This window comes from Mus caroli, chromosome 10, assembly GCF_900094665.2.
Source record: "Mus caroli chromosome 10, CAROLI_EIJ_v1.1, whole genome shotgun sequence".
In the NCBI taxonomy this organism is placed as follows: domain Eukaryota; kingdom Metazoa; phylum Chordata; class Mammalia; order Rodentia; family Muridae; genus Mus; species Mus caroli.
The window spans coordinates 70436382-70454181 of record NC_034579.1 but is presented as its reverse complement, the minus strand read 5'-3'; the positions used below and the strand labels follow the sequence as shown (position 1 = coordinate 70454181).

At 48.1% G+C, this 17800-nt stretch overlaps 1 protein-coding gene across 11 annotated transcripts in view; it reads left to right on the top strand.

Annotated features, from left to right (window-relative positions):
• Nucleotides 1-17800, top strand: part of Pcnt (pericentrin) — a 93284-nt gene that overhangs the window by 30002 nt on the left and 45482 nt on the right. For 6 of the 11 annotated variants that reach the window (XM_029482465.1, XM_029482462.1, XM_029482458.1 and 3 more), the window contains exons 14-23: nt 2676-2827; nt 3350-3501; nt 3756-3988; nt 6016-6178; nt 6735-6947; nt 11219-11448; nt 11996-12112; nt 12226-12246; nt 14063-14266; nt 15603-15773. In XM_029482465.1, coding sequence (XP_029338325.1) covers nt 2676-2827; nt 3350-3501; nt 3756-3988; nt 6016-6178; nt 6735-6947; nt 11219-11448; nt 11996-12112; nt 12226-12246; nt 14063-14266; nt 15603-15773 — 1656 coding nt within the window. Of the gene's footprint in view, nt 1-2675; nt 2828-3349; nt 3502-3755; nt 3989-6015; nt 6179-6734; nt 6948-8936; nt 8970-11218; nt 11449-11995; nt 12113-12225; nt 12247-14062; nt 14267-15602; nt 15774-17800 lie in introns of all 11 variants that reach the window. The other 5 variants (XM_029482456.1, XM_029482455.1, XM_029482463.1 and 2 more) reach the window with 1 other exon arrangement.

Here is a 17800-nt window from a genome sequence, read left to right as displayed (position 1 = left end):
GCACAGGGAGGTGAGTGGCCAACAGGGTAAGCAAAGCCTACAGTGAGCACAGTCTGATCCAAACCTGTGGGGCTACCTAAGGGAGCGGCAGCCTTTCAGAGTATTGTGTAAAGGCATAATTTACATGTTGTTAGAAATACTGAAAATGGGAAAGCCCGCAGGTTAGAGATAGGCCACATAAGATGTGTGCATACGCACGCAAGCACGCACTCGAACACACACTCAATAAAAAAAACCTGCAGATGTGTAAAACCTTGAGGTAGGAGAATCTCATGTTCAGGGCCAGCCTAGGCTGCATAGTGATACCCTGTCTCAAGAAGAAGTGGGGAGGCAGTTACCAGAGTGAGAAAGAAATCTTAAACTGAGAACTGATAAAGAAATTGTGAAGGTGATGTGGTGGTCTGCCCTAGGGAAGTGAGGCTCATAGCTTGTTGGATGTGTGTGAGAAAGGCGAAGAGGGAAGGGCTGGCCCTGCAGTTGCCTGAGAGCCAGTGGAGTGAGTGACCCAGAGGCAGGTGCATCTGTTGTTAACGGAGCCAGGGGAGCTGACCTCATTACCACTTGCTGGTGAGTTACACATGAAGCTCAGTGGTGTCCCCAGCTAAGAGAAGGACAATGTTCCTTTAGGCAAACCTCATGCCAAATATTCTGTTTTCATCATGACCTAGTCTTACTAGCATCTTTAAAACTCTACATGGTACAGTTAAAATACCAGTGTGAGAAATAATTACGTCCCTGCTACCCGGAGTAAGCAGCTCATAGCTCAGGCCTCAGAAGTGTTTCTCCACGAGTTCATACCCGCTCGCTGGTCCAGCCTGTGTTTTTAGGTTGTTGTTTTTTTAAAAAACACTTATTAATGTGTTTCTTTTTCCTCTTTCTTTTTTTTTTTGGGGGGGGGGCGGGGGGCAGGGTTTCTCTGTATAGCCCTGGCTGGCCTGGAACTCATTTTGTAGACCAGGCTGGCCTCGAACTCGTCCTGCTGGCTTTGTGGCTATGACATCATTGCCATAATTTGCATTTCCTTATTGCTAAGAAGATGAATGTCTGTTCATATGTTTGTGTTTCTTCAACTGGAAGCCAACTTCCAGGACAGGTAGAGCAGGCAGATCTGCTTCCCTGTTGCTGGCTACTCGGGCTTCCCATGAGGTCCTAAGCAGTAGCCACAGATCCCAGTAATCTGGTGTAGCTTGGCTTACAAAGGAAAGACACCACCCCATAGCACCATGAATCCAAGGTGCTACTGTGGTCCTCCTGTCTCTAACCCTTTGGAGCTGGGTTTGTGATGTGTTGTTCAGGACACCTGGGTTGCTACATGGATGCTTTTTTTTTTTTTTTTTTAAAGATTTATTTATTTATTATTATATGTAAGTACACTGTAGCTGTCTTCAGACACACCAGAAGAGGGCGTCAGATCTCATTACGGATGGTTGTGAGCCACCATGTGGTTGCTGGGATTTGAACTCTGGACCTTCGGAAGAGCAGCCGGGTGCTCTTACCCACTGAGCCATCTCACCAGCCCCGGATGCTGATTTCTGAGCTGCAGTCCTCATGGCTGCCCAAATGCTCTTAACTGCCGAGCCATCTCTCTAGCATATCCAGTTTAATTTTTGGACTTTCTAGGGCATTGACTTCTCTTGGGCCACTGGCCCAACTGTGACCCGCTGTAGCGCTTTCATGTCACGGGTGGGTAAGCTCCCAGCTTGGTGCTCGGTAGTGTGCAGGGTCTCTACTTGGAGGCCAGTGGTCTTTGGCTCCTTGACTCTTTTTCCTTCTGACCTGGAGTGTGTCAGCACTTCATCGGCTGACCTGTGCTCTGACACAGATGTGGATATGTGTTGGGGGTGGAGGGGTGCTTCTGTTTGACCAGAGGAAGATGACTGCTTTGTTCTGCCGGGTGCCTCCAAGGACATGTGTGGTAGTAATTGTACTTTTCTCTTTCATTTGGAAGATGCCAAAATTCTCTGTCACTCACAGCTGGCCCAGGCCAAAGACCCTTGGATTCATGGTGCTATGGGGTGGTGTCTTTCCTTTGTAAGCCAAGCTACACCAGATTACTGGGATCTGTGGCTACTGCTTAGGACCTCATGGGAAGCCCGAGTAGCCAGCAACAGGGAAGCAGGTCTGCCTGCTACCTGTCCTGAATGGCTCAGACACTGAGCCTTGCTTTTGTTTGTTTGCTTTTGTTTTGTTTTGTTTTGTTTTTGAGTCAGTGTCTCTTATGTAACCCTGGCTGTCCTGGTACTCAGTATGTACACCAGGCTGGCCTCAGACTCAGAGATCCTCTCCTGCCTTTGCCTCCTGAGTGTTGGGATGGAAGGTGTGAGCCACTGCTCCAGGCTTGCCTCTGTTTTTGAAGAGAAACACGTAAGAAGGACCTGTGTCTGTACGTTGATTAATTTCATGGGGAGGGACTAGGCTCAGGGATTTTGATTTTGAATTATTATTTGCGCTATGATTCTGCCCTCTCATTTCCTGTGTATTGGGGACAGGTAGACCTTCTTCAGATATACTTCAGTAAGTAAGAAACGATGAAGGACGAACAGTACTCTGACCTTTGCTTTTCTCGTGGCCATTTTTCTATTTAACATAATTTAAAAATCGTGATGGAGTTTCCCAGCAGTTACTTGCTTCAGCCAAAGTTGTTGTAACTGAGGTCTGCCACCTTTTCCCAACAGGTGAGAGATAAGGTCTTCCTGCTGAACCGGGAGTTAGAAGAGTGCCGAGCGGAGCTGGAGCAACTACAGCAGAGGCGGGAGCGGGAGAACCAGGAGGGCACCACGCTGATCTGCATGCTCAGGGCTGACCTGGAGCTGGCTCAGGGCGAAGGGTCAGTGCTTCCCTCCTGCACCGCTGCCCAGCCAGCAGCACTTGTTGCCGGGCTTCTGTCCATATTGAAACCTGGGCTCAGAGACATCCAGTCCTAATGATTCACTGTTAACTACCTGCATACCCAGACACTTTCACAGCCCCTCCCATCCAGAGAGCAGTAAAATCTATTGTTTTATTGAAGTCCTATTTTTTATTTATTTATTTATTTATTTATTTATTTATTGTTTTTGGTTTTTCGAGACAGTGTTTCTCTCATAGTCCTGGCTGTATTGGAACTCACTCTGTAGACCAGGCTGGCCTCAGAAATCTGCCTGCCTCTGCCTCCCAAGTGCTGGGATTAAAGGCGTGCGCCACCACCGCCTGGCTATTGAAGTCCTATTAACTGAAGCCCTGTAATCATGGCCACCTCCCCATCACCCCGCTGCCAAATAGAAACATTTGCAAGCATGTGGTTAGCATTTTGTGAAGGGCCAAGAAGAGCTCTGATGATTGGTGTTTTTTTTTTTTTTTTCTATCTTAGGAAAGCCCTCCGAGATGCCTTGAGGAGACTTCTCGATCTGTTTGGGGAAACACTGAAGGCAGCTGTGACCCTAAAGAGCCGGATCAGTGAGCGTGCGGGGCTCCTCCTGGACCACGAGGATGCTGCAGATACAAGTGACGCCCGGTTAGCAGGTGCATACTCGGAGATGAGTTGTCTATGCTAGTGCAGTGTTTACTGGGACGGGGGCCATTATGCTGAGAACGCCCTCAGGATCTTTGTTCCCTGTCAGTTCCTATACTCTGGGGGAGCAAGGATCAGGCCCAGGTCAAATGCTCTGAGTCTGAGGTTGGTTCGTCTGTGCTGTCCCCACACCTCCCATACACCTGTCCCAGGTTGTGAGCTCACTGACTGGAGATGTGGGCATCTGTGTCTGCTTGTCTTGTAGCTGCCGCCCTTGGCGATATGTGGTCAGACGAGGGTCTACTGGAGGTAGACAGAACGTTGCCAGAAGGGGCAGAGACATCTTCTGTGTGTGAGATTAGCAGTCACGTGTGTGAAAGCTTCTTCATCAGCCCTGAAAACACACTGGACTGTGAGCAGCCGATTAGGAGAGTCTACCAGAGCCTCAGCACGGCCGTGGAGGGCCTCCTGGAGATGGCCCTGGACTCCTCCAAACAGGTGAGGCCCAAGCCCCATGGCAGAGGCTGCTGGGCGAAGGGGTGGGTGAGACAGATGACTCACCGACAAGGCCGCATAGACGGTTAATGTTACCACAGACACCGCGGTGTTCCTAACGCTCATTCCAGCTTGCAGGCTGCAGACATATCGTCATTTTCCAGGTAGATCTGAATTCATGGGTGCTCCCAGTATGCCTTATTCCACCCTGTGGTTAGAGACAGAAACCCTTAACCTCTCCTGGGAAGGCTGTTGGATGTTAATGTTGATTGTTGATGCTAATCTTTTACAACTGATTGTGTGAGCTTTCACGTACGCTTTAGTTGAAGTCTTTCTGAACAGAAATTTCCAAGGAAGCATGCAGTGAGGACAGGTACCATCTCAGTTGACGATCAGCAAAGCAGACATGGCGGTGCATGCCTATGCTCCCAGCACTTAGGAGGTAGAAACCGAAGGATCAGAGGTTCAAGGTCATGTTCTGTTTACCAGCGAGCTTGAGGCCAACCTAGGATAAATGAGATCCTGTCTCAGAAGCAGAGCGCAGGGCCAGGTGTGGGAGCACGTACTTTTAGTCCCAGCCTGGTCTGATAGCAATGTCCAGGCCAGTTAGGGCTGTATAGTGCGACCCCATCTTTGAAACAAAACCACCACTACCAACCCAAACCTGCAAATCCACCTTTTGCACTTTAATGCATACTGTAATGCTTTGTATTTGGAGAGTATCACTAAAAAGTAGAATTTGTTCATTTCTTAGAACAGGTAATTGGAAAAGATACTACATAGAAACATGACGATGGAGAAAGCAGCACATGACTCTTTTTAAAAATTTTTTTCTGAGGTTAGCAGTTCATAGTTCACAGCTGTGACATCTGCTGGGGCAGGGAGCAGGGGGTGTGGTGGAGGTGGCAGTAGGGTGTAGGTGTTTCATGTTTTGAGGCCCATTTACTCCTTAAGTGACCTCGAAGCCCCAGTTGAGACCCAGATTCGGGAGGAACTGTGAGCTTTGTAGATGTAGAGGCTGCTCTGTTGCCGCAGCCCTGCCACCCAGCACTAGTGGCAGCGACTCTCTGACCTTTTTTTAGATGAGATGGATGATTTTAAAAAATTAATTTTTTTACACTTCATATTTTATCCCCCCCCCATCCATCCTCCGACTGTTCCACCTCCCATTCCTCCTCCCCACCCACCTATCTTCACGTGGATGCATCCATCCACCCCCATCCCACCTGACCTCTAAACTCCCAGGGGCCTCCAGTCTCTTGAGGGTTAGGTGCATCATCTCTGAATGAACACAGACCCAGGCAGCCCTCTACTGTATGTGTGTTGGGAAATGAATTATTTTATTTTATTATTTTTTTTTTTTAGTGTATGAGTGCTCTACTGCATTTACATCCACATTCCAGAAGAGGGTATCAGATTTCCTTATGGATGGTTGTGAGCTACCATGTGGTTGCTGGGAATTGAACTCAGGACCTCTGGAAGAGCAGTCAGTGCTCTTAACCTCTGAGCCATCTCTCCAGCCCATTGACACTGATATTAACAAGCTCCCCACCCCCACTCCAGCTCCTCTTTCTCTCCCTTCCTCCTCTTCTTCATACCCTCTGTATCTTCTTTTTTTTTTTTTTTTTTTTTTTAAAGACTTATTTATTTATTATATGTAAGTACACTGTAGCTGTCTTCAGACACTCCAGGAGAGGGCACCAGATCTCGTTACAGATGGTTGTGAGCCACCATGTGGTTGCTGGGATTTGAACTCTGGACCTTCGGAAGAGCAGTCGGGTGCTCTTACCCACTGAGCCATCTCACCAGCCCCTTCTTTTTTTTTTTTAAGTACACTGTAGCTGTCTTCAGACACACCAGAAGAGGGCATCAGATCCCATTACAGATGGTTGTGAGCCACCATGTGGTTGCTGGGATTTGAACGCAGGATCTTCGGAAGAGCAGTCAGTGCTCTTAACCACTGAGCCATCTCTCCAGCCCCCTCTGTATATTCTTGTATGTAGCTGTGATTTTCAAATGTATCTCAACAGCTAGAGGAAGCTCGCCAGCTCCATCACTGTGTTGAAAGAGAGTTCCGTCACAGGAAGGAGGAGATGGCCCAGGCCGTGCAGAAGCAGCAGGAGTTGCTGGAGTGCCTGAGGGAGGAGAGTGCAGCCAAGGATGGGCTGGCTCTGGAGCTGCACACGGCTAAGGGTGAGTGCGACCGACGTGGCAGGGCCAGGCTGAGGCTTCCTACTTCAGTCGTGCTCAGCCTGGGAGCAGATATGACCTTCCCACTGGAAACGTGAAAAGCAGGGTCTTTAACAACAAACTGCCTAACCTGACCTTGTGAGGGCGAGGTGCCAGTGCCAGGTCTGCCCTTCAGTAGTTTTCTTTGGAAAGTTGCATTGGCTCCAGGAAGCCACACTGGTGATCGGTCTGTGATTAGACTATAAGGGTCCTGCAGTGAGTGCTGCCACTTGGCCCTGTGAGTCCGTGTCACAGGAGCACCTGTGGCATGTCACCTCTCAGCCACAGCCATTCTGTCCCACAGATGGCCTCTCTGCACAGATGAATGGACTGCTCAGCTCTCTTCAGGCATCGGGCCTTGCCTAGAGAACCAAGCCCCTTCTCTGAGGGTCACCAGGAGTGACCCGCTCTGACCTTCCAGTACTCGGGCCACATCAGCATTTTGCACAGGGCCCCCAGCAGTCTCTGTTACCCTTCTGCACGGGTTGCCCTATCTCACTGTGCTTGGCCTGTCTTTTAGGCCTCCTCGAAGGATTCAAGGTGGAGAAAGTGGATCTGCAGGAGGCGCTGGGCAAAAAGGAGGAGTCGGAACAGCAGCTGATCCTGGAGTTAGAGGATCTGCGGAAGCAGCTGCAGCAGGCTGCCCGAGAGCTGCTCACTCTGAAGGAGGAGAAGTCGGTCTTGTGGAACCAGAAGGAAACTTTGACTAATGAAGCAAAAGAAAGAGAAGCTGGTGAGAAGTGTGATTGGCAGGAGGCTGAGTGGGCTGGTCCCCGGTTGCATGAGAACTTGGTCTTTCCAGAGACAGAAGTGCAGAGAGCACTTCCCATCGTGTGGGCTGTTGTAAGGGAAGCGCTGGCCGCAGGAAGGGCTCATGGGTAGGATGCAGCATCCAGTTGCTCTGCAGTGGGCCAGAGGGAGTTTGTCTTCATGGCTGACACTGCTAATGAGCTGTGCCTCTAGGGAAGGAGATACCTTTAAGACAGCAGGTTGATGTATCGGGATCTGGAAAATGAACTGTCCTAAACCATACTGAAAATAAGTGTCTGGTGTTAGTCCCGTAAGTGTGCGCCAGCTGCCTCGGAGGAGCCATAACAACGTAAAGGAGAGGTTTCTTCTGGCTCACAGTCCTGGAGGTTTCAGACGTGGCTCCTTGGACCACTTGGTCTTCGACCTGTAGACAGGCAGCCTGTCATGGTGGGATTGTGTGACAGGAAAGCTACTCAGCTCACTGCAGTCTAGGACTCTCATTTTTTATAACAAAGCTCTCACCCCCCAAACCATTAGGTTGTGACTCTACCAACGGGTTTATCCACTGATGAGAGGGGGCCTCTCTCCCAGGCCCCGGCTCAGAGCACACGGCTTTGTACATAGGAGCTTTTGACGAAACGTGCACCGTTTAAACCATAAGACACTTTCATCAGAGGGTTTTACTTCCTGCAGACACAGAGCCTTCCTGTGTTGCCCAGGCCAGTCTTAGCTGTCCTCTTGTCTCAGTGTCCCTGAGTGCCAGCATGCTCTATATTATATACAGTATATTTTTAGACATTTTAGCTGTTGAAATGAAAACGGATGAAACTCGACACATACACTGGAAGAACAGGTCATTTTTGATTTGTCAGAAACACTTCCGCTTCGGTGTGTGCCCTTTCCTCTGTGTCTTTCCCTGTGTGTTTTTTCTGTGTCGTCCAGTTTTTCTTCTGTGGGAAATAGTTGGGCAGGCACAACCATTGTGCATAATTTCTCCTCCTCAACCCCCGAGGCTGTGAGCTGTACCACTGTACTCTGCTCTTTGCTGGTTTTCATAGCCCCGCTGGTTCTTCCTTACGTCCACGTCTGTGTGAGATGAGCTCTCTGCTCCCAGACCATTCAGTTAAATGTCTTGCTTTTTGTTAGGTCTCCTTTTCTATTCTGGGACAGTTCTCAGTGGCTGGCCCTTTCTTGTGCATACCTGAGTTCTGTCCCTGGACACCTTGTGTTTTATTAACATGAGGCAGCAGAGAAAGAGACTCTGAGTCTCCGTGGACTATCTGGCAACCCGAGAAGTATCCTGCATGTGTGTTCTGGCTCTCTTTAGGAATCTTTTGGGGTGCCACTGCTCTTCCCCTATTCTTTGTAGGGCCTGATGTTCTGGGCAGCACCATGGCTGGGCTGTGCCTGGGCATTCCAGGCAGAGACCCAGGAGGAGGTTGGGCCAGTGCAAGAACATTGGCTCTCTGGTCTCAGGGCATCTCGTATCCATTGCTCTCTGCCATAGGCAAGCTCTTGCACCTTCTCTGGAGTCTCACTTGGGATTGTTTATGCAGCCTTAATTTTCATTCTTGCCCCTTTACCTCTCCATCTGGTGGCTGAATATGTTCTGAGTCTGCTCCTATGCACTGGGCCTCTCTTGCTCTGGGCCACCACTCAGCTCCCTTGACTACAGGCTTCCTGAGGTCACCTGGGGTCCTGTGAATATGGAACAGCTTCCTAGGGCCTTTGAGAACCCCACTCTGCCTTCCTTTCAATCCTTTACATGTATGTTGTGTTATCATCTTTTCCTGTTTTCTTTAAAATGACCTCTCGAACCCCCGTTTGGGCTCTATGACCACTTGAGGGCAGCCAGTGGTGTGGTGGATGGGTAGGACCTACAGCCTGGAATGCTGCCGGCCTTCGCTTATCCTTCTGTTCCTGGTCGGGGTCTTGTGTCCCTCTGGTGATGCTTTCTTTCTGGTTACCACAGGCACTCCTGTCTCGCCAGCACACAAGGACACAGGTTTGTAAAGAGTGAGCTCTGCATGACATAGAATGTTTGCATCAGATCTCTCAAATTACTAAGAGGAGAAAGTGCTTTAGAGCTTTGGCGGCAAATTAGTGAATGATATAACCTTTAATAACCGTTCCTAAAAGGTGGCAGCACTGTCCTGTTAGTGTCCCAGTGGTATTTACTCTTTTCTCTAATGACTTTCCAGTTATTATAAGTCCTGTTTGTGCTGTCTTGCCAGAATTGATGCTTTGTGACCATGATGCTGTTTGCTGGATCAGGTCCCTGTGCAGGGCTCCTAGCAGGGAACCTGGGGAGGGGCTGGGCCTGCCTGTGGCTCTGTGCCTTGTTTGACTACCCTGATGGGAAGTCCTCACCTCCACAGCCCCTATAAGCCATAGCCACACCACTGAAGGGCAATGGGAGGTGGTGTCACCAGGCCTTAAAGGACCCTGCGTGTCTCTTTGTGACGAGGCCGTGCCGACTGGCCAAGCTTTTGGACCTTCTCCCTTACTGGAAGCTTGTGAATGACATTGTTCCAGCTGCATGTTTAAGGACAGTTTCCCGAAGCTGCTGACTTCCTAGCACGGACAGTTGCCGATAATGTTACTTTCGTGGTAACAGTTTGTCAGGAAAGTAAGAATTGATGAAACTCACTGGGACAGTGGCGCAGGCTTTAATTAATCCCAGCACTGGAGAGGCAGATACAGGCGCATCTCTGTAGCCTGTATCTACATAGTGAGCTCTAGGACAACCAGGGATATTCAGAGAAACCCTGTCTCAAAAAAACCCAATAAATTAATTACTTAAATTCATATCCCCGAGTTTTGATAATCTCTTAGGATTTGTCACTAGTGAATCCTTTTAAATAATAGGTTTGTTAATCTATAGTTTCAATTCAGATAGGACCCTCTCTCCCCATCCATGTCTTATTTCATTTGCATTGTTAAAATCCTTGAAAATGAGTTACTATTTGTGTGTTTATTTTGTGGTACCGATGAGCGCTTGTAGCATGGCAGATAACCCCTTTGTCACACCCCCAGCTCTGGCCTGTGTCACTTGTAACTAATAGAAACTGCTTTCTGGAGGCTGGCAAGTTCAAGGTGAGGCAGGTCTGTGCCTCAGAAGCCATAGTCCTCTTGAAGATGCTGAAGGGCTAAGAGAGGGAATCCTCCCCCCTTTGGCTGGAGTTAAACTCATTCATGAGGGTGGGGTCTACATGCCTGGTTACATCTCAAAGGCCCTCTCTTAACACTTCACTTTGGCATTAAATTTCAACCTGGATTTTACAAGGGACAGGCATTCAAACCCTAGTCCTGGTTATTTAAACCATGTCTTGATTTGCTAAATGCTACTTATTGTCTCTGAGATATGTCATAGTCCTGACGTAGTTCTACAAGTTCTTCTCCAGAGCCAATATTTTCCCCGACGCTAAGCTATCAGTAGCGTGAAGGCTTTCACCCACGATGAATTTCTTCTTCTTTTTTTTTTTTTTTTCATTTTGGTTTTTCGAGACAAGGTTTCTCTGTATAGCCCAGGCCTGTCCTGGAACTCACTTTGTAGACCAGACTGGCCTCGAACTCAGAAATCTGCCTGCCTCTGCCTCCTGAGTGCTGGGATTAAAGGCGTGCACCACCACGCCCCACGATGGATTTCCTGTTGAGAATATTATGGCACACCACTGATTTACCAGGACACCCTTTTTGGAGGCCTGGGAGCAGAAAGGCAGTTGAGGCAGGGTTTCTATGTAGATCAGAAGTGACAGGGATCCACCTGCCTCTGCCTCCCAAGCGCTGGGATTAAAGGTGTGCGCCACCCCTGCCTTCAGGACACACATTAGGCTTCTAAATTTTAGCCAGTTTTTACTTAAAAGATGTGACTTTTGTTTTCAGAAGGAATTTGTATTTTCAGAGATCACCTCACAGGGTTGTGGGTATGCTAGGATGTGGGCTTACAGTCTGATGGGAGACAGGCTGGCTCAGGCTTCGGTTGTCACAACTGTGCAGAGGAGAAAGGGTTTTGGAGAGGTCATGAGACTTGACTCTTTTCATGGGGATCATGCTTGAATCTCACGCCAGCTGTAGGGCGGCTGGAATGTGGTGACGGTTGTCTCCTAAGCCGTCCCCTGCTGTTCCAGTTTAGATTCTTATGAGCAGTCGTCTGTCAGGGCCTGGCGCTGACAAGCCGCCAATCACGAGCCCTGCGTGGGGCAGCCCATGCTCTGAAGTAGGACTCCATGTCTGTTTTCTTGGCATCCTTAGCACTGCAGGAGGAGGTGGAATCTCTTACCAGAGCCCAGTGGGAGTCCAGGAAGCAGTCTGAGAAGGACCGTGCCACCCTACTCTCTCAGATGCGCGTCTTGGAGTCTGAGTTGGAGGACCAGCTTGTGCAGCACCGGGGCTGTGCCCAGCTGGCTGAGGAAGTGGCTACCCTGAAGCAGCAGCTGGCTGCCCTAGACAAGCACTTACGTAGCCAGCGTCAGTTCATGGATGTAAGGAGGTTTTTTGTTTTTTTGCTTTTTATTAATTTACTTCACTAAACTTAACTAGAGCACAAACAGCATCTATGCTGTTGTGTTGTGGGCTAGTGTGAAATGCTCCTATCAATGGCCTTGTCGCCTTGACTATGGCAGGGACTTGCATTTTGTGAAGATTCTAAGTGAATATTCTGGCATCTTCTTGACCCATATCTTTTCCTACTACGGTCCTGGCAGTCGAACTGCGTGTTGTCGCCCCAGGAGGTGTCTATAGTTTATCTCTACAGAAGGCAGAGCTGCCTGGGCTTACTGTGGCTTCCCGCCCAGCAGTTTGAAACCACTGTGACTTTGTGAGACATCTCCTTTGCGATTGATTTATCGTCAGATTGTTTCTTTTAGCTCCATTTTGAAAACTTCACAATCGGCGGGGGCGCGGGGGGGGGGCGGGGGGGGTTGTTGGGTAAGCGAGCAGACATGTGTGATGTGTGGTTGTGGCCTCATTCTTTGGCTTTGGCACATGTCCCCCTGAAGTCCTGTACTCACACATGGCCTCCTGTTCCAGGATCAAGCTGCCGAGCGTGAGCATGAGCGGGAAGAGTTCCAGCAGGAGATCCAGAGGCTAGAGGGGCAGCTCCGCCAGGCAGCCCGGCCACGGCCTCCTGGGCCCCGGGACAGCCAGGTAGGTCAGCCTGTGGTGTCCCGTGTCGGTGGGTGACTGCTTATGGCAACGTTTTAAAGCTTTGGTTTTTGTTTTTGTTTTACATTTGTCTTCCACGGACATGGAAACTGCAGTGCGTCCAGTTAGACGAGGAGGTAGGATGGCTGGCAGGCACCTCCTTGCTTGGGTCCCTTCTGTCCGCCAGCGGCTTGCAGCTCCCGAGCACAGCTTTGCCCTAGGCTGCATGGTAGTTGGCTGCTGTGTGCACTGCCCTGTCGCTTGCTCTCTGGGCTTTCATTTTGGGCTGTGGAAGCCTGTGACCCCTTGTCTGACGTAGCTGTAGTTGAGTCGCTTGTGCTGTTTTAAAAGTGACACTTAGGGAAGAATGGGCTCCCAGGAGGTTGTGAGGCACAGACTGGTTCTTGTTGAGCAAGAGTTCTGCTGTCCAGCCTTGTACTGAAGGGATGCAGTGAGGCCCCCCTGCAGACCCCCAGTAACACAGGCTTCCTGATGCCTTCCCATAAGTTTGTTGGCCTCATAATGTTGTATGTTAAATGTAAGACAGGAGCTGTGGCAGCTGGTCCAGGAAGGGTGCTGACTTACAATACGTAATTCCCTTTAGGGATGAGGGTTAATAGATGAGCAGGCTTCAAGGCCGTGATTGGGTCATGAGTAGGGGAGAGCATTGGAGAGAAATATATGGAGATAGAGTATGAAGACTGAGCATGATGGGACCTCAAAGAGAAGGAAGGAGGGGCCTTCCTTCAGTAAGCCTGAGAGTAGGGGCTGGAACACAGCCCAGCATTATGTCAGCAAAACATGCATACGTGTACACATATATATACACATATATACATACATACATACATACATACATACATACATAAAATGTTCCTCTCCTCTTTTCTTCTTTTCTTTTTTTTTGAGACATAACCCTGGCTGCCTTGGAACTCACTCTGTACACTAGGCTTGCTTTGAGCTCAGAGATATGCCTGCCTCTGCCTGCCAAGTGCTGGTATTAAAGGCATGCAGTGTTATGCCTGGCTTTTCTTTTTTGTTTGTTTCCGAGACAGGGTTTCTCTGTGTAGCCCTGGGCATCCTGGAACTCCATCTGTAGAGATTCACCTGTCTCTGCCTCTGGAGTGTGCCACCACTGTCCAGACTGTCTGTCTGTCTCTCTCCTTCCTTCCTTCCTTCCTTCCTTCCTTCCTTCCTTCCTTCCACAACTCTTTTGTAAAACTGCTTTTTACTTTTATGTGCATTGGTATTTTACCTACATGTGTCTCTGTGAGATGGTGTCAGGTCCCCTTGAACTGCAGTTACAGACAGTTGTGAGCTGTGGGTGCTGGGAATCGAACCTAAGCTCTCTGGAAGAGCAGCCAATGCGGTTAAAGTACCTACTTCTTATTTTTGTTTTTTTAAAGAGTGAGAATAAAGAGTTGGAGAGATGCCTGGGTGCTTGAGAGTGCTCGTACAAGGTGGCTCATAACATCTGTAACTCCACTTCTGAGGGATCCAACACACTCTTCTGACACAGGCACACCCATGGGGTACTTTACATACATGTGAGCAGAGCATGTGTATTCACATTTAAAAGTAAAATTTGAAAAACTTAGAAAAGTGAGGTAGGTGAGTTGTCATGAGGTGATGAGGCAGGCAGAAGAGTCCCTTATCCTGAGCAGCCCCCTGCCCCCCCACCCCGCAGCCCCCCCAAGAGTCTCCTGAACAGCGGAAAGATAGAACTTTACAGCTTTGTAGGGGTGGCATGAATTTTACACCACGTGATGTAGTTCAACATGGTACATACGATAGAAGGGGTAGAAGAACCAGGCATCATCATGAACAAAGCTGTCCACTCACTGCACTGACTGCTTCCTGCTGCTTCCAGGGAGCGCTTAAAGGGGCATGGCCTGACTCAGGCTGTTTTATCTGGAAGTTTTGTGTTCCTCATATATTTGTTCCTGTGTTTAGGTGGAGTTGTTACAAGAAAAACTGAGAGAAAAATTAGATGGGTTTAATGAATTGGTCATAAAGAAAGATTTTGCCGATCAACAATTGTTAATCCAAGAAGAAGAAATTAAGCGCCTCGAGGAGACAAATGCCAGCATACAAAGACAAATGGTCCAGCTCCAGGAAGAACTGGAAAAACAGAAGAAAAGCATGGAAGAATTAAAGGTAGATAGAGTTCCTAGCTGGGCCGCAGTACTAAGCTGGGTATGGTCGGATGTGGATGGACTGTGTGGGCAGGGCATGCACAGAGCTGTAGCATCTCTTGGGCATGTGGCTTGAAATGAAGGAAGGGACATGTATCTTGAACCCAATAGCAGGTCTGGGCAGATGTCCCTAGTGACCTCCGGGCAGCAGGGTAGCCTTGTCAAGACAGGGCTGTCTCATTGCCTAGACTCAGTTGTGTCTGTGTTTGAGCTCTAGGTCAGGACTTGAACTTGGGAGTTTTCCTTTGCTTTTTGTTGTCAGATGTTACAAAAGTGAGAGCCAAGGAGAGATGCTACTCAGTAGTCCGTAGCTTGAGCGAGACAGGAGTCCCACTTGAAGGGGTTAGTGGAGGTCTCAGCAGTGCTGGTGGGAACCTGAATTTCCCCTTCTTTTCTTGATTCTCCTGTTCAACCTGCACGTTCAGGATTCATTCCCACCCTGCTGCCCTCACTTCCTGCAGCTCACCTCAGGGCTGTGGCGACCTTATTCTGTGACTTGAACTCACTGAACTTGAGGGAGGGAGGGAGGGAGGGAGGGAGGGAGGGAGGGAGGGGGAGAGAGAGAGAGAGAAAGAGAGAGAGAATGCCCATTTGTTCTCCTCACATTGGACCACTTGACATTGTATGCTGGTTTCTTTATTCCCCAGTGTTTTGTGAGCCTGTAAATGGTCTCTGAAACCTTTCTTTTAAGAGAATTATTGCTGTATTTTATGTGTGTGGCTGTTTTGTTTGCATTATGTTCGTGTATCACATGTGCCCTTGGAGGGCAGAACAGGGCATTGGATCCCCTGGAACTGGAATTATAAACGGTTGTGAGCTGCTGTATGGGTGAAGGGAATCGAACCTGTGACCTCTGGAAGAGCAGCCAGTGCTCTCAACTGCTGAGCCGTCTCTTCATTCCTTGGATCCTTTTTCATGAATTCATGTTCAGCACGTGGACATATCGTCTAGCCTGTCCTGGTGTTGTCTGTGTCCCTGTGTTTTTATAATTGCCACTAGCCCAGTGGACACTTACAGATGCTGTTCAGTGGTTACTAGGAGTTTCTCATAGCAGAGTCCTAGGCACGCCTCTTTGACTCCCCTTACCAGGTGGATCTAGTAGATCTCAGTTAGGTTCTGTCCAGAGTGTATAGTCTGGAGGTCCAGTGAGTGCAACCATGCCCAGGTAAGCTCAGATATGTGCAAACGTACCCACTTCTGCAGGAGACCTCATGCTGGCTTAGACTTTATAACAGTTGATTCCTTAAGTCCCTGATTCCTTGATTTGCCTAACATACTCATTTCCCCTTCCCCCATAGGAAAAAGAGAAACTAAAGCAAGAGCACACGGGTAACTTACCGCTAACAACTGTATCACGGTCCGGGCTGGATGAAGCTGGGCGTCCTATGCTTCCCCAAGGCAGCTCTTCTAGGGTTCTGGAAGCCCAACCAGATGTAACAGAGAGGGCAGTCTTACAGCATGAGAAGGAGGTAAGCAACACGAGCTCGGTGGCACTGCCCAGCTGCAACCCCATGTCCCCGAGCCCTCCTGCATAAAGGCTCACCATCCAAAACCAGGCAGCAGCACTGTGGCCAGAGTGTATACTTTGTAACTTTGTAGGTTTCTGTCACTAGGGGACAATAATACCTAGACTTTGAAACCTTCCAAAGCTACTTTAATAAGTATTAAATATGAATGTCAATACTTCTTCATGTAGATGAAAGGTTTTGGACTTAAAAGAACAGCTAGAGAAGATCAAAGATGACTTAGTAGCTGGGTGTGGCAGCACACGACTTTAATCCCAAGCACTCAAGAGGCAAGCGGATCTCTGAGTTCAAGGGCACTCTGGTCCACCTAGCAATTTCAGGACAGCCAGGGCTACAAAGAAAAAACAAACAAAAAACCAAACAGCTTTGGCTCTCCCTACCCTAAGGGATTGTCAGCTGATACTACTGGTCCCCGGGGGCAGTGGGAGCAGAGATGATGAACTGGGGATTTGAAAGTCCTGTGAGTACCCATGGGTATGATCACACCAGCTTCTGGCTATTATANATAAGGCTGCTATGAACATAGTGGAGTGTCCTTGTTATATGTTGGAGAATCTTTTGGGTATATGTCCAGGAGTGGTATGGCTGGGTCCTCAGGTAGTAAGTACTATGTCCAGTTTTCTGAGAAACCACCAGACTGATTTCCTGAGTGGTTGTTCCAGCTTGCAATCCCAAGGTGCATTTTTTAAAGATGATGTATATTTATTGAGGTTGTTAGACTTCTTGGCATAAGTCTTAACCTTTGACTAGTAACTCTATCACCTGTTCCTTTATTTATTATTACATACCTATATATATTCTGTATATATAATGTATATATACTCTGTATATACTCAGGCTCTTTTGATGTATATGAAGAGCAGGCTGTCATTTTTCTCTGTCTTGGCCTTTCTGCATAGGTGTTTATGAGCTCATGGTTCTTCTGCACTAGGAGTGTACTGACCAGGCCTAGAGAGATCTCCCAGCTTGCACATGCATTTCTGTAGTTCCCAGTGTGTTTGTAGCAATAGGTCAATTCCAGATGTGATTGACACCAGGTTTCTGCTCGCAAGGGAGTTTCAGAAACGGTGTCTTTCAATATTTCTTAGAGTTGCTAAATCACGTCCTTGTTCTCCATGTTAACACGGTGGACTGTGTTGGTGGCGTTTTCAAGCACGGAGTCAGCCTCACATCCCAAGCGCACACTCACCTGCTTGTGGTGTAGGCTTCCATGTGCAGATGTTCTGTGATATTATCTCTCTGTCCCCACCAGGGACAGCAGTCAGCTTGTGACCTCTTTGAGTCAAATTTTCCCCTTCTTTACTGTTTTCTAGAAGAGATAGTTGAAGATTGGTATTAATCCTTAAATGTGAAGTTAAATTTGTTTATTTTGTGTTTTTATCTGTGTTTATTTGATTTATTTTAAGATTTATTTGTTTATATATGTGAGTACACTGTAGCTTTCTAATGACACACCAGAAGAGGGCATCAGATCCCATTACAGATGGTTGTGAGCCACCATGTGGTTGCTGGGATTTGAATTCAGGACCTTTGGAAGAGTAGTCAGTGCTCTTAACCACTGCGCCATCTCTCCAGCCCGTTTGTTTTTGAGATTGGATCTTTCTGTATGGTCCTGGCTGTCCTGGAGTAGACCAGGCTGTCCTTGACTCACAGAGCTCTGCTGTCCTTGGCCCAGGATTAAAGACATTGCATTTTCGTGCCCAGCTGTGAAGTAGAATTTTCAGTGGAGCTGCCTGATTAACCTTTTTTATTGCAGTTTGATTGCATCTTCCTTTCACTTCCTTACTAATTACAGAACAAGGAAAATTAATTCCTATTGAGAAATTTAGAGCCATTCTTCCTTGAAGTTTTTTTTTTTTTTTTTTTTTTTTTTTTGGCTTGCCTTTTTTTTTTTTTTTTTGGTGTTCTAGTTACAGATTGTCTTTATTTTTCATAAGGTGGATAAATTGAGCCGTGCATAGTTTTTTGTG